At 36.4% G+C, this 15,280-nt stretch overlaps 3 protein-coding genes and 1 long non-coding RNA gene across 4 annotated transcripts; 3 read left to right on the plus strand and 1 right to left on the minus strand.

Annotated features, from left to right (window-relative positions):
• Positions 1-58: 58 nt before the first annotated feature.
• LOC103838278 (probable copper-transporting ATPase HMA5) lies at positions 59-5,115 on the plus strand. Its single transcript, XM_009114698.3, has 6 exons — positions 59-373; positions 1,935-3,338; positions 3,428-3,682; positions 3,768-3,890; positions 3,985-4,464; positions 4,535-5,115. Exons 1-6 carry the CDS (start codon positions 59-61, stop codon positions 4,955-4,957), a joined length of 3,000 nt encoding a protein of 999 aa, XP_009112946.1. The 3' UTR covers positions 4,958-5,115.
• Positions 5,116-5,436: 321 nt separating this feature from the next.
• On the plus strand, positions 5,437-7,110 carry LOC103838277 (probable glutathione peroxidase 8). The gene is made up of 6 exons (XM_009114697.3): positions 5,437-5,686; positions 6,161-6,237; positions 6,320-6,381; positions 6,467-6,585; positions 6,657-6,824; positions 6,910-7,110. Exons 1-6 carry the CDS (start codon positions 5,642-5,644, stop codon positions 6,937-6,939), a joined length of 501 nt encoding a protein of 166 aa, XP_009112945.1. The 5' UTR covers positions 5,437-5,641; the 3' UTR covers positions 6,940-7,110.
• A 176-nt stretch (positions 7,111-7,286) lies between these two features.
• On the minus strand, positions 7,287-9,312 carry LOC103838276 (AT-hook motif nuclear-localized protein 5). Its single transcript, XM_009114696.3, has 5 exons — positions 8,820-9,312; positions 8,380-8,447; positions 8,141-8,272; positions 7,904-8,062; positions 7,287-7,800 (listed from the first exon to the last, which is right to left on the minus strand). The coding sequence occupies exons 1-5, from the start codon at positions 9,310-9,312 to the stop codon at positions 7,507-7,509; spliced, it is 1,146 nt and encodes a 381-aa protein (XP_009112944.1). The 3' UTR covers positions 7,287-7,506.
• Positions 9,300-14,107, plus strand: LOC103852464. Its single transcript, XR_629933.2, has 2 exons — positions 9,300-12,272; positions 12,399-14,107. It is a non-coding gene; the product is annotated as an uncharacterized LOC103852464 (long non-coding RNA).
• Positions 14,108-15,280: the final 1,173 nt, after the last annotated feature.

Below are 15,280 nucleotides of genomic sequence, written 5' to 3' on the forward strand. Positions count from 1 at the left end.
GAAAGTATAAACAAACATTTCCCACAAACGTAAAAGGAATCAAAATTGGAGACGACTAATGGCGACGAAGCTTTTGTCTCTCACATGCATTCGCAAAGAGAGATTCAGCGGGCGTTACCCTGTGTTATGGAAAAATCTAAACAGGCCACGTGGCGGCGGCGGCGGCGATGGATCACCGTCGGAGACGGCGGTGCTTAAGATCGACGACGAGGAGGCGATTGCCAGTGCGGTTTTCCGCGTTATCGGGATGACGTGCTCCGCGTGCGCTGGATCTATCGAGAAAGAGATCAAGCGTCTCCCCGGGATTCACGAAGCGGTCATCGACGCCTTGAACAACCGGGCTCAAATCCAGTTCTACCCTAGCTCTGTCAATGTAAGTTTCGATTGAAATTTCAATATCTGATTCTTCTTGTTGTATTTGAATCGATCGAGCTGTTTCTGAGATGAATTTGAATTTGGATATAGGGGTTTTCTGTATATTCATGCGAATAGTTTTTTTTTTTGAAAAACAGTTTCATTTGGATGTTGATCTCTAAGACTCTAACAAGATCAAGCAGGTTGAAGATATTTGTTATGAATTGCTTTAATCTATTTTTTTCTTATCTGCAAAAGAAGGATCACATGATGTGGAGATTTAATTTAAAGCCTCTGTTCAAAAAAAAAAAGGATGTAGAGATTTTATCCACTCAAAGCTCAAGCTTTGTTCTGTCACAGTCACGCAAGAGAGTTGCAGAAACTGTTTGAGAAGAAAAAAAATCAGATACATAACAAGTAAATTAGAAGAAAAAAATGAATTTAATGGCATTAGAGATTTATCTAGTTCACTTTCCCAAACCGGATCCACTAGAGCACGAGGTTACATTATTGTGTCTTAGTAGTTCTCACTAAGAACTCTCTCTCTCTCTCTCTCTCTCTCTCTCTCTCTCTCTCTCTCTCTCTTGTGATACTTTTAACATAATACTGTATATAAGTTCCCTTTATAGCCAAACAACAAGTGGTACTTTAAGTTCAACTTGGTGAGAGAGTTCACACGGCCTTACACCTTCAGATCACATCTATTAATCTTTCACTTCTTCCATACTATGTATCTTCTCATGGGTCTGTTTATTTTTTCCCTTTGGGACCCTCTCTTTATCTTAGTCACATTAAGAATTTTGTTGCGTTCACAGTTGTACTAACATCAAACCCTCTGATTTGGCTCACAGTCCTTGTCATGTTCATTGGATTCCATTCTCGAGTCCTTATTTTCTCAGGCTGTAGTTAGTTACTTTTGAGAATTGCTTGAAGCTTGCTCACATGTAACTCCTTAGTGTAGATATCAGCTCAGTTGGAAGCTGATCCAATTTTCACAATCTTGTTTATCCTCCCTGCATTCATAAATCTTATGAACTGCAATATGATGTCATACCGATCTTCTGTGAAGTATATATCTGTTGAATTCCTCGGACAATCCTACTTAATGATTCCCACTTATACAGTGCTAGGCTTTCATTGTTGTTTGTTGATGAAACCCATTGAGTTGGTTTCCAACTTGTTCCATGAGAAACAGCCATCAAACTTTATCTAAATAAGTTTTACTTGAAGATCTCTTTGCTCCCTAGAACTCTTCACATTCTATAGACGTAGCCAAGCTTCTTTTTTATTTATGCAACATCTGCTTTGAGTGAATATGTTAGCAATAGACCTTGTCACAAATGATTTTTTCCTACTCAAAACTGTACGTAGTTATGCTTTTGTAAGTACCCTAATTATACTCTCCTTATTACGCTTTTGCTTTGCGAGAACCCAATTGTACTTCTCTTTGACAATGAATCGAGTATTTCTTGGATGATGCACTCCCTGAAGCTACTTGATAATGTGTTTCATTTAATGTTTGAAATTAGGATAATAGGTTTCATTATATATTTCATCTGGATTGTTGTACTGGTTGGTAGGTGGAGACAATTCGTGAGACTATTGAAGATGCTGGATTTGAAGCATCACTGATAGAGAATGAGGCGAATGAGAGGTCCAGACAAGTATGCAGGATAAGAATTAACGGTATGACTTGTACCTCATGTTCTTCAACCATTGAAAGCGTACTGCAATCACTTCATGGTGTACAAAGAGCTCATGTTGCCTTAGCAATTGAAGAAGCTGAAGTTCATTATGATCCCACGCTCCTCAGCTGTGATAAACTACTGGAAGAAATAGATAATGCGGGATTTGAAGCGGTTCTTATAAGCACAGGCGAGGATGTGAGCAAGATCGATTTGAAGATCGATGGCGAGTTCACCGATGAATCAATGATGATGATTGAAAAATCGCTTGAAGCACTCCCCGGGGTTCAGAGCGTTGAGATCAGCCATGGAAGTGATAAGATATCTGTCTTGTACAAACCCGATGTGACGGGGCCAAGGAACTTCATTCGTGTGATAGAGTCTACTGTCTTTGGTCATAGTGGTCACATCAAGGCAACAGTATTCTCCGAGGGAGGGGTGGGCAGAGAGTCTCAAAAGCAAGAGGAGATCAAGCAGTACTATAAGTCGTTTCTGTGGAGTTTGGTGTTTACGGTACCAGTGTTTTTGACAGCCATGGTCTTTATGTATATCCCTGGAATTAAACATCTGCTGATGTATAAGGTCGTCAATATGCTCACCGTTGGAGAGATCACAAGGTGGCTTTTGGCTACTCCTGTCCAGTTTATCATCGGCTGGAGATTCTATGTTGGCTCTTACAAGGCTTTACGCCGAGGATCGGCTAACATGGATGTTCTGATTGCTCTGGGAACAAATGCAGCTTACTTTTATTCGTTATACACAGTGTTGAGAGCTGCAACGTCTCCTGATTTCAAGGGGGTAGATTTCTTTGAGACCAGTGCCATGCTCATTTCGTTTATCATACTAGGAAAGTATCTGGAGATTATGGCAAAAGGCAAAACATCTCAAGCGATCGCGAAGCTTATGAACTTGGCACCAGACACTGCGATATTGTTGGCTGTGGACGAGGAAGGGAATGTGACTGGTGAAGAGGAGATTGATGGTCGACTGATACAGAAGAATGACGTGATCAAGATCGTTCCTGGTGCTAAAGTAGCTTCGGATGGTTATGTTATTTGGGGACAAAGTCATGTGAATGAAAGTATGATAACTGGAGAGGCAAGGCCAGTGGCAAAGAGAAAGGGTGATACTGTTATAGGAGGCACTTTGAACGAGAACGGTGTTCTGCATGTTAAGGTTACAAGAGTCGGTTCAGAGAGTGCTCTTGCACAGATTGTTCGTCTCGTTGAGTCTGCACAATTGGCCAAAGCTCCAGTTCAGAAGTTGGCTGATCGGATTTCCAAGTTCTTTGTTCCTTTGGTGAGTAATCTGTCATTTTGATTAACAGAAAGTTTAGTCTTTTAGAAGCAAAACTCCTTCGTAAACTCAAATCATTTATAATGTTGCAGGTAATATTCCTCTCGTTCTCAACTTGGCTTGCCTGGTTCTTAGCTGGGAAACTGCATTGGTACCCTGAAGCATGGATACCTTCCTCAATGGATAGCTTTGAGCTAGCTCTTCAGTTCGGAATCTCTGTCATGGTCATAGCTTGTCCATGTGCTCTTGGGCTGGCTACTCCAACCGCTGTTATGGTTGGCACTGGGGTTGGTGCATCTCAAGGTGTGCTGATCAAGGGTGGTCAAGCTCTAGAAAGAGCACACAAGGTTAGTGTAAAATTACTTGCTCTCTTGCTTAAGGTTTTCGGTACCAATTGTTAAATGAAACTTAACACTATAAGTGATCGCATAGGTAAGTTGCATTGTCTTTGACAAGACCGGAACTCTCACGATGGGAAAACCCGTGGTTGTTAAAACTAAACTCCTGAAGAACATGGTGCTTCGAGAATTCTATGAACTTGTGGCTGCAACTGAGGTGATCTCTTTGTAACACACATGCAAATATTTACGGTTATGTTTTTGAAACTGATTTCGTGCATCAAAACTGAACGCTATCCTTCTTCTGTCAGGTAAACAGTGAGCATCCGTTAGCAAAGGCTATTGTTGAGTATGCCAAAAAATTCAGAGATGAAGAAGAGAACCCTGCGTGGCCTGAAGCCCGTGATTTTGTGTCTATCACTGGAAACGGAGTGAGAGCAACCGTTAATGGAAGAGAGATTATGGTGGGAAACAAGAACCTCATGTCTAGTCATAAAATTACTATTACAGCTGATGCTGAGGAGTTGCTAGCAGAAGCTGAAGAGATGGCTCAGACAGGAATTTTAGTGTCTATAGACAATGAGTTAACTGGAGTTCTGGCTGTTTCGGATCCTGTAAAGCCGAGTGCTCGAGAAGCCATCTCCATTTTAAAATCCATGAATATCAAAAGCATCATGGTAACTGGTGACAACTGGGGAACTGCTAATTCGATTGCTAGAGAAGTTGGTATTGACTCTGTTATAGCAGAAGCGAAACCCGAGCAGAAAGCAGAGAAAGTCAAGGAACTACAGGTTTGTAGCTCCACAGTAAATATCTTTGAAATGTACTATTGAAAATGATAAAAAGCAATGATTTTTGCAGGCTGCGGGTCATGTTGTGGCGATGGTTGGAGATGGAGTCAATGACTCACCTGCTCTCGTGGCAGCGGATGTAGGAATGGCCATTGGTGCAGGAACCGACATTGCAATAGAAGCAGCTGATATTGTCCTGATGAAAAGCAACTTGGAAGATGTGATCACAGCCATTGATCTTTCGAGGAAAACGTTCTCAAGGATCCGTCTCAACTACGTATGGGCTCTCGGGTATAACCTTATGGGCATACCGATCGCTGCGGGGGTGCTTTTCCCGTCTACTCGGTTCAGGTTGCCTCCGTGGATTGCAGGTGCTGCAATGGCTGCTTCTTCTGTTAGTGTTGTGTGTTGCTCTCTCTTGTTGAAGAACTACAAGCGGCCTAAGAGGCTTGATAGTCTGGCGATCCGTGAGGTTCAAGTGGAGCGGGTTTAGAAAACCAAACTCAACCGATACAAACGGATTAAATGGTTATGTGATTTGATGAACTAACAACCGGTACCATAAATATCTACATGGTTTGTGTGTTAGATTTGCTAAGTTAGTATAATAAGAAATCATAATAAATACTTAGCACAAAAGATAATGCTTTATCTTCTTCTAGAATACTGGCTGATAACCTGAAAAGAAATGTCACAAACAAAGTGAAAATGCATGACGTTTGACTCTAGAAAAACGCTCTACTACATGGCCAAGGGAAAGTAACGTTAGCCTTTGGAAGTTTACTACAAACATTTGACTTGTGGATTATGGTGGAAGATGCTGAGAAATGGTCCGAGATTCGGTTATGTACTCGTCCTTGGATGCGTTTTGTTTGAAGACGATGCTTTAGTTTACGCATCAGAGGCAATATTCATACTTTGTGAGATTATTTTCATACCTTACAATTGCGATAAAATAAACGGTTGTGACTCGCAATATAGAAAGCCCAACAAGCTGAAATAATAACAACCGCAACGGCCCATCATTGAAAACCACTCGCACTAATAGCGCGTGAGACGGATATGCCAGAGCCGAGACTGCATTTTTCATGCTTTTTAGCTTTTTCTCTTCTGTCCTCTCAGCTGACTCCTCTCTCTCTCTTGCTCTCATTTCTCGTGCTTCTCAAATTCTACTTCTATGGCGACGAAAGAACCAGTATCTGTTTACGACATAAGCATTGAGGTGACAAGATTGCTTAACTTCAACCAACAAATGTGTGATTTTTGCTAAAAAGAATGACCTTTGGTTTAGGGGTTTTAGAGCATAAAAAGAGATCCATGAATGCTTAGGTTCTTTATTTTCTCAAGAAAGACTTTTTTTTGAACTTAATATGTATTTCTGGTTCTGATAGATTAAGATTCTTTGTTGGGTCTAAGATTGTTAAAGATGGAAAACAATATGACAAATGATCTTCACTGAAGGAATTGTATTACTTGAGTTTTGTTTACGTTTGCTTAGTGGTCTTTTGTTTTGTCAGAAGAATCTGAAACTTAGGTAAATCAATTAGATCATGACCGTTGATTGAACACTGCTTTGTCTTTTGGAATTTGGTGTTGGTGTCTCACAGATTGTTTTCTATGATATCTGATTGAATTCTTGTGTTACCTTCTTTTAGCCTTTATCAATCGCTACATTTCTTCTTCTGCTTTGGAACAGGATGCAAATGGAAACAGCTTAGAACTCAGTCAATACAAAGACAAAGTTCTTCTAATTGTCAATGTTGCTTCCAAATGGTTTAGTTTTCTTATACACCTTCTGACCTACTTCCATTTTTTGTATTTTTGGTGCTAAATGTTTATACGCTGATGATCTCAGTGGGATGACAAACTCAAACTACACCGAATTGAATGAGCTTTACAACAAGTACAAAGACAAAGGTAAATTGGTTTCAACCAAAAAAAAAATGTCTCAAGGCGCTTGTTTCTTCCACATGATTAGTTTGATGGTTGTTTCTGCTGCAAGGTCTGGAGATTCTAGCATTTCCCTGTAACCAGTTTGGTGAAGAGGAACCTGGAACTACTGACCAAATTACAGAGTTTGTTTGTACTAAGTTCAAATCTGAGTTCCCCATTTTCAACAAGGTATATACCAGTTAGACGAATTGATTACAAGTTCTATGTCTTGATGTTGATCTTCCCCCGTTGTGTTTTAGATTGAAGTGAATGGAGAGAATGCTTCTCCTCTTTATAAGTTTCTAAAGAAAGGCAAATGGGGAATCTTCGGAGATGAGATTCAATGGAACTTTGCTAAGTTTCTTGTGGACAAGAATGGTCAAGCTGTAGAACGTTATTACCCAACCACTTCTCCTCTTACACTCGAGGTAAACAAACAATCTATATCTCTATCTCTAAAGAAACAATTGTTTTTTTCTCTTTGTGCTTATGTTATGTCTTAATTCTCTGCAGCATGACATCAAGAAGCTTCTGAACGTCTGACTGAATCACCTCTGTTGATAACTGTACTTTGATCTTAAACTTCTCATGTAATAAAGCAATCACATTGCCTTTGGTTTGAATTTGTTATGTTTTGGTTTCATTAAAATCCATACTAAAATTGGTTTCACTTGGGTTCTTCTCTCTAAAATCAAATACATTTCCTCCGTTTTACCATAAACTACTTTTCAGCTGCTACAAGTAGTCTTAAGAAACAAAACCTTGAAGGTTACACTGAAGGAGATGACAGTGCACAAAGTACTGACTGGTCTAACTACTTTATCTGATCACTTTGGTAATGCTTAAGAAACCAAGTTCTCGATGACCAGAAAGAGAGCTTTAATGGGGTATAGATAGTTAAAAATATCCTTAAATAACCTCAAGGGAGGGGTTTTGCTACAATAACAATGTTAGAAGGAACACAGTTCTCTGAGATTTCTAGTTTAACATTCCCTGATAAATAATCTACAACAACAAAGATATTTACAGCACTCACATTCTGCATGCTGCTGCTGCTTCAATAACTAAGAAGGTAGTGTAGTAAATAGGAATAAAGATTAATGTTCTGAATCATCCGCGAGTCAAGTCAATATCAGTGAGTAGGTTTCTGCTAGAGTCAAGTGATCTGCCTGAGCCTGAGACTGAACCTTCCCCTGAACCGGGCCATCCACTCATTCCCTGACCTGAGAAGTTCTGTGGCGTCTGCTGAGCCACCTGTTCTGCTGCTGCTTCTGGATTAGTCGGTGTTGTCTCCATTTCACTATCGTTGTGCTCTTCCTTTGGTTCACCTTCTTGTTTGATGGTCTTGTTATTGTTATTATTAGACTTTGGGACTCCACCATATACAAAACTACAAGCCACCACCTGCAAAATAACAAACAATGTCTTGTTTTTTTAAGAGACATTACAAAATTTAAAAGATTTTAGATTCACTCTATTAAACATTAGAGAAGAGGCATTCAAGAACCTGAACGAGGCTGGCTGCGATAAGCATTCCAATCCCACCGCCAATAACATGACCTTCAGGACCAGAAAGGGACACACTCAAACCGCCGGTTCGACTTTTGGATCCACCTTCTTCATTCACCAAATAAGATCCCCCTAAACTTAGTATCTCAAAACGTCCCTACAAACACACACACAAAGAAAACCATTAGTTTTAAATGTTTTTTAATTCAGTTAATAGAATGAACGATTTTGAAACCTCATATGTCAAAGAAGGCTCTGTTGTAGCGGGTTGACGTAGAGTGACTGAAGAAACTGTTCCAGTGCCTGACATTATACAAAGAGCTCGTGGTCTTTGCTGTGAAAATGACATTACTTTTGAAACAATATCCTGCGAGAAAATATAGAGGAAGCAGATGAATAATCATTATGAAATTTTCAGATTGTCAATAAACAGAATCAATAGACTGAAAGGAGTTTTTTTTTTTGAGAGCTTACTTCTCCTGCTCCAACACTGATGACATGAGGTGCAAAGGCAAATCCAGCTGAAGTGTTCATCCACTCACCTAAAGTAACCAACAGAGGTAAAAAGATTGCTCTTAATAAAAATTTCTATTGACTAATCACATTCCAATGACCAATTACTTATCTAGACACAAATCACAGCTTAATATCTAACAAGCAACGTTGTGTAGGAACTACAACATAGCTAATTCAAAACAAACTAATTTGTTCTAGCTTAAGATCTCTCACTAATTACTAAGTTAAACACAAGTAGAGATTAGACCACACACTAGCAGCAGAGCTAAACCAACATACTCTAACTTAATGTGGCCATAGAATCATCTACAGCTTCTAGCATCACGGAACTTTCACATAATCATAACATCTAAGCTCAAGTTCATCACAATGTAACATGTAAAAACTCAAGATCTCACCAAGATTAGCTAAACGTTGCTTCCTTCCAGTTCCAGGAGGACGACCTCTGGCTCGCTTAGGAGCATTAGGATCAGTCACTGCAGAAGAGTCCTTAGCTTTATTACTACCAGCAGAAGAACAAGCCACAGGAGAAAGCCTTAAAGAGACTTGTCCATCAGGAGCATACTTCCTCGGCCTTCCACGTTTCTTCTTAACCAACGGCTGCTCCATCGGAGGTGGCTGCTGCGGCAGAGGAGGCGGCTGCACCGCCGCAGAAGAAGCCATCCCCATGTGAATGCCGTGTCCGAAATCAGAGTGTCTGTGGTCGGCCATGGAGAAATGAGGCCCCGGATTGTTAGCCTGAGGGTGATGAACGTTGGGGTTAGACATCGGCCTCATTCCCGGCGGCGGCGCGTGGAGTCCACTCGCGACCTGGGAAGGTGAGAGATTCGTGAAGGCTCCTCTTGGAAGATAGTAGTGAGAAGGAAATGACATTGCTTCTCTCCCGTCCATGCATCTAAAACCTTGAATCACAAGTCTTTGCGCCGAGATTTCAAATGGGTTTTGACCCTTTTGGTTGAAAGATTGAAACTTTATGAAGAAAACAGAGTACACACTACCCTAGAAAAGAAGCAAAGCTAAATCTTGAGCTCACTTAGAAAATAGCAGATTCGAAATTACGAAAGGTTAAGACAAGAGGAGAAAGAAGAAGTTAGATTTGATTTCGAAATCAAGGGCTTCCGAGATGAAAAAACGCAAATGTACATCAGAGAGGAGACAAGGGAAGATGACAGAAGAGACAGAACAGAAGAGAAGAGAAAAGAGGGAGAAACAACAGATTTATAATTTTTATAAATATTGTGAAGAGAGAAACAATGAAATTTTAGGTCTTCTCTGAAAGTTAGAAGACTGAAGAAAAGAGGAGAGAGACTGACGACTGAAGACTGACGAGTGACGACCACTATTTTTCTATATATATTTTTAATTATTTTATTCAAATAAACTACTTGGTTTTTATAATAGTATTAAATTGGCTTGTTTAAGAATAATTTTATTCAAAAGCTTTTGAACTTTCCTTTTTATAACAAAATTTAATGTCTCTCATATACCTCTGACTGAAAATGAAGTTTAGTCAAATATAATAATTTAATGCCTTTCATGTATAAATAAATTATATGCTTTTTAAGTTTTTTTTTCTCATGAAAATAAAATGCTCATTTCCGATAACAATATTTTTGTTGTATGTTTAATATTTTATATGGTAAGATTTATGAAAATAAATGTCTATATGTATTTATATATTATTATGTTATTTTGCGAGAAATTATTATGAAAATATATAAGTATATATATATATATATATATCATATTATGTTTTTCATTTAGATGAAATTAATGAACATAGGGAGTACATGCATATTTATAGTGAAAATAAAATTATGAAATATGCTTGAGTCTGTTAATAAGATATTGATGGATCTGGATAATTATTATTTATATTTTATTATTGTGAATATTGTTTTTTGAATATTCAGCTTATATTACATGATGCTTTTAAAAAATTTTATCAAAGAAAAATTTATCGGATAAAATTTATAAAGGGCGACGTTCTATAGTTCTTCGAATTGAATATTGCAAATGTATTTTTTCCAAACTAAAAATTATAATCTTGTTTTTTTCAAACTTATAGTTTGAAAGTTAATTATATATTAGAGCTTGAGCCGTGAACCTACGTGAATAGTCTATTTTATAATATATATGTATATATATAAAACAGAACAATTTAATGGTTTTATTTATGCTACTTTAATTTATTGTTCAGATTAAATATTTCGTTAGTATATTGTGTTATATTTTTTATTGGATTTTTGTTGGATCAATTATGTAGTTCTACGAAAAAAGTTGGATCTATATATTAATATACTATATCAGGTCAAATTTTTATTGACATTTCTTTCATATTTAATTGCATGATTCAAATGTATAATTAATATATTAAGAGTTTAGGTCAAATTGAAAATATTTTTAAAACCAGTAGGATGGATATAAATTGATCCGCCTGTTTTGACAAAAATCATGAGCATAAAGTTAATATATATGCAAAATATAAAGCCGATATTTCTGATAATATTTCATTTTTTATAAAATAAATCAATGGTAATATTCTTAAATATTTGTAATAAGAAAGGTTACAACACGAGTGAATCACGCTTATATATATTGGTACCCTCTTATCTAATATTCACTATTTTGACGACATCCACTTCAGTTTTCTCTTAAAATTTCAGGTTTAAATTTCAATGTTCCATCTTCTTGTTTTTTATATCGTTTTGGTTTCGTAAGTTCCAGAAAAATTGTGGTTCTTTTTTGCTTATAAGAACATGATTATCGGGGAGTTTTTAGGGAAATGTTCTTATATTCCGCTAAAAATCTCATCCTAAAAATTACTAATAATTATGTTCTTATGACTCGAGAAAAAATGGGTTCCTTATTAGATTTTGTAGAAATTTTTATGTTTTTAATTTAATGACAAAATAAAAGATGTATCGTTGACAAAAGAGAAAAAAAAAAAAAGAGAGAGAGAGAGAACGGGACCTACTTGAAAAGAGCCAAGAAGAGAGAGGATATCTCTTCTCTTTCTCTCTCACATGTCTGAATCACTTTGCTATTTCTTTCTTTGCTTCGGACAGTGAGCCTCCTTTCCTAACTTTATTTATTTTCAATTTTTATTTTCTCCTTTTTAATTTGACTTTCTTTTTTATCTTTCAATTTTTATTCGAGAAAGTATTTATATATGTGTAATAATATATTGAGGAAAGTTCCACCTAATTTGAAAGTTTGTATGATGCATTTAATATCCGGTGGCTAAAGAATCCGACCAATACAATCCAATTTGTCAACATTTTGTACAATATAGTCTTTAGATATTGTTTTGCTATATATATCCCACTATATAAAAGAAGCTATTTTTAAGCTTCCTAAGGCTATCCACATTGTCAAAATAATCAGGACCAATCAAAGTGCCACGTCACTGGCGGATTGGGCTTCAAATTAAAAAAAAAAACGAAATCATCCCGGCCCAGTCATACACTCATCTCGCAGCCTCTTTTGTGTCTCAGCCCATTAAGCTCTTAAGGTTCGGGTTATAGCCTCCTCTTGCTCTGAAATCATCACCCCTAACCTAAACGCCGTCTCGCTTTGTTCTGCGATTCTCTTCCTCTCCCCCAACTCATCCTCCATAACGCCTCCGATGAGAGTGATGGTACTTCAATGTGCTCTCATAAATCCTCCATCCATGATCCCCAAAGACCTTCCACATACCCTCTCCGTCTCGATGATATCTACATCCCTATTTATAGCCTTACCTCAGATCGTAAAATCCATACCCGTACCTCAGATCTTAAAATCCAAACCCTCATCATGGCAAAAACGGTGAAAACGACTGCGATGTTTAAACGGGAACAAAGATAAGGGTTTGAAAATATTCTATCGCGATCTATAGTTGCTTTTACACATCGATTTGATTTATAATTTTATGCATCTTTTTGGTTATTGGTGGTTGCTTGATTTATTAGTTTTTTTCTTCTATTGGGATGCAGATAAAGATCGAGAGTTAGAGAAAGCACACATTGAGATCTAAGTGTTAAAGTTATCTGAGAGATAGAGAGAGAAAGCTCTTGAAGAAGTTTGTTGTTGTTGTTGTCTGTTTTTTTCATGTTTTTGTTGTGTTTTGTGTTCGTTGAATATTTAGTGAATTCTGTAAAGGAAGTTCAAGTCAATATGTGAGTTTATTTGTTCCTTTCAAAACAAATTTTAAGTTTTCAACTTTCTGAAGTTGAGCAGTTCATTTATCATGAAATGCTTCTGGTGCATTTACCCCTAAGTGCGTACCATGCGATATCATTCAGAATTATACTAACTCTTGAATTTTGGATTAATTATTAAATCATGTTGGCACCTTGACTTCTATGTTTTACACTGTCTTTTATATCTTGGTTGCAAGTTGTGAGCTTTCAGCAACTAACAACTAAGCAACTAACAAAGCTAATTCCCGAGAACGCCGGTGGTTTCAAGTCGTTGATTAAGATTCTGCCTGCACAAGCTGTGAAGCTTCTCTATTTTAGTGATTCACCGTCGTCGTCTTCTCAGGCGGTGGCCGACGGTTCAGATATTGGTGAGTGTCTATGCGAGGATTTTGGATGGTTTTTTATTGGATGGGTTTTGTTAGACACGCATAGCGTGCATAATCTTGGTATAGTTCTTCTTCTATTTCTTCTAACACAGTGACTGGTTGGGGTGTCTATAGAAGGATTTCACCATTTTTAAAGGCTTCAGTGCTTTGTCAATTGCTTCACATTAAACTTATTTTCTCAAAAACAATTAATTTCGAATAAGCTTTGTTTACGAGTTCACCTCTGTTTCCAAACAGGTGTGTTTTTACTTTCTATCTATATGTCCCTACTTCAACGTGCCACAAGTGGATGATCAGTCTCAAAGATAATAGAATTGTTATATACTCTCACGAGAGATATGCTGAAACCAGAGACTCCGCTTAGATCCCTTTCCACAAATCACAAATACATTGTACGTACCATCCTATGTATAACTGAAAACTTGAAGAGGAGTTTGCAAAACTAACTCTGCATAACTGTCTCCATTATCCCGCCTAACGTCAACTCCTCTTCGCAGTGATGTAGATGCTAGCCTTTGTGTGTTTGATGGGCTTGCCATCGAACTTCATAAAAGACTAGAAAGCTTCCGTCTGGAACCCAATGTTGTTTTGTCCATCTCGCAAACAGAACTCTGAAGAGCATAATCAATATGCTGGGAAATATATGAAGGACTCTTTTACATGCATTTTGAGAAGATGCAGCACCAAAAGTGAAGGATATAGATAATGAATCTGTAAGAAGTGCAGGCCAAGGTTTTAGGAAACAAGTAGTGAGAAAGAAAGAGAAGTGTATGTAGCTTAGTGGATGTCAGACTGATTAAACTTTAGAGTACGCACCAAGGAACAAGCCTATGGAGCATTCAGCCAGGCACATATCATACTTTCTGAGACAAAAAGGTAAGAACATCACAAACAACTAATAGGTTTTAGGTGTGAGAGAGCTTCTTAAGTATGAATGTTATGCTCACCAACTTTTTAAACGATAGTAATGCGGATGCTCATACGCTAAAAGGAATTCAGATTTTATTTTCTTTAAAGTATTCGGGAGTATGTGGTTGAATCAGTTTGTTCGATTTGTTTTCATTTGAAATAAATAAATACATTTTGGTTTTAATTCATTTAACAGAAATTCTTTCACACATAGCCTTGAGATCAATACCCAAACCGAACCAGTTAAAACGAAACAATATGTTTTGTTTTTGTACTCGATTATATGTTCGATTTGAAATGTATTTTCTTAAAATATTAGATGGTACAATCAGTGAAGTTTTTGCTTTAGCAGATAATGTTTGATAATAAAAATATTTAACTGATAATGTGGAGATTTATTATATCGACACAAATAATGAATAATAAATAATTTATATGTATATATATTTAGTAGAAAATCTATAAATTAATATTCGGTAAATGAATAAACACGATAATTAATAAATTCTTCTGGTCTTGAATTGGACGTATGTGAAATATAACTTAGTTTGATAAAATAATAATAATAAAATTTAGAATTTTTATATAGATATATGATCTAATAAAATAAAAAAACTAACTACTATATATATAACTTTAAAATAAACATAAACAATTCATTTAAAAAAAAGAAATTCATCTTTAATTTGTTTTTTATTTCAACAAGTTGACATTTTCATTGAATTACAGATAAAAGATAATTATATTCAATCATCAAATTAAACACACATTTTATATATCAAATTATTTAATTAAATATATAAAATTAAACTAATATATAGTACCATACATAATTTTTTTCTTCTAAAATATTTTTTACAAATTAATTATTTTTAAAATCAATATATTATCACAGTTTCAATATTATTAGTTTACAAAAATTTTACTGTAACAATGTTTTTTGAAATAAATTTAAAACAACAAACCCGGGCAAAGCCCGGGCCGACCCTAGTAGTATTAATACTCGGTCCTTAATCTTTACACTGACTTATTTTGTCAACAATCCCTACAGTCAGTTATGGCTAAGTTATGGTGTCAAATTACACAGCTTCAACACCTATTTAATTTGACAATGAAAAAAAAATTGACTTTCACTTTTCACCTTTTTTGCGTAACTTTCACCTAAATTAATGTGACTTGTCCTTTTTATAAACTAGCAATTTTGATGAAAAGATCGGATAAATATACTTGAGGCTACCACTACTGAACTTGGCAAAAAAAAATTAAATATATTTTCCATAAATGGCTATAAATATACTCAAATTTGTCCATATAACTTTTTTGTTAGTTTTTTTTTTTGACGCTGATTTATTACGATCTTACAATTATGATATAAGAAAG

Source organism: Brassica rapa, chromosome A09 (assembly GCF_000309985.2).
Source record: "Brassica rapa cultivar Chiifu-401-42 chromosome A09, CAAS_Brap_v3.01, whole genome shotgun sequence".
Taxonomy (NCBI): domain Eukaryota; kingdom Viridiplantae; phylum Streptophyta; class Magnoliopsida; order Brassicales; family Brassicaceae; genus Brassica; species Brassica rapa.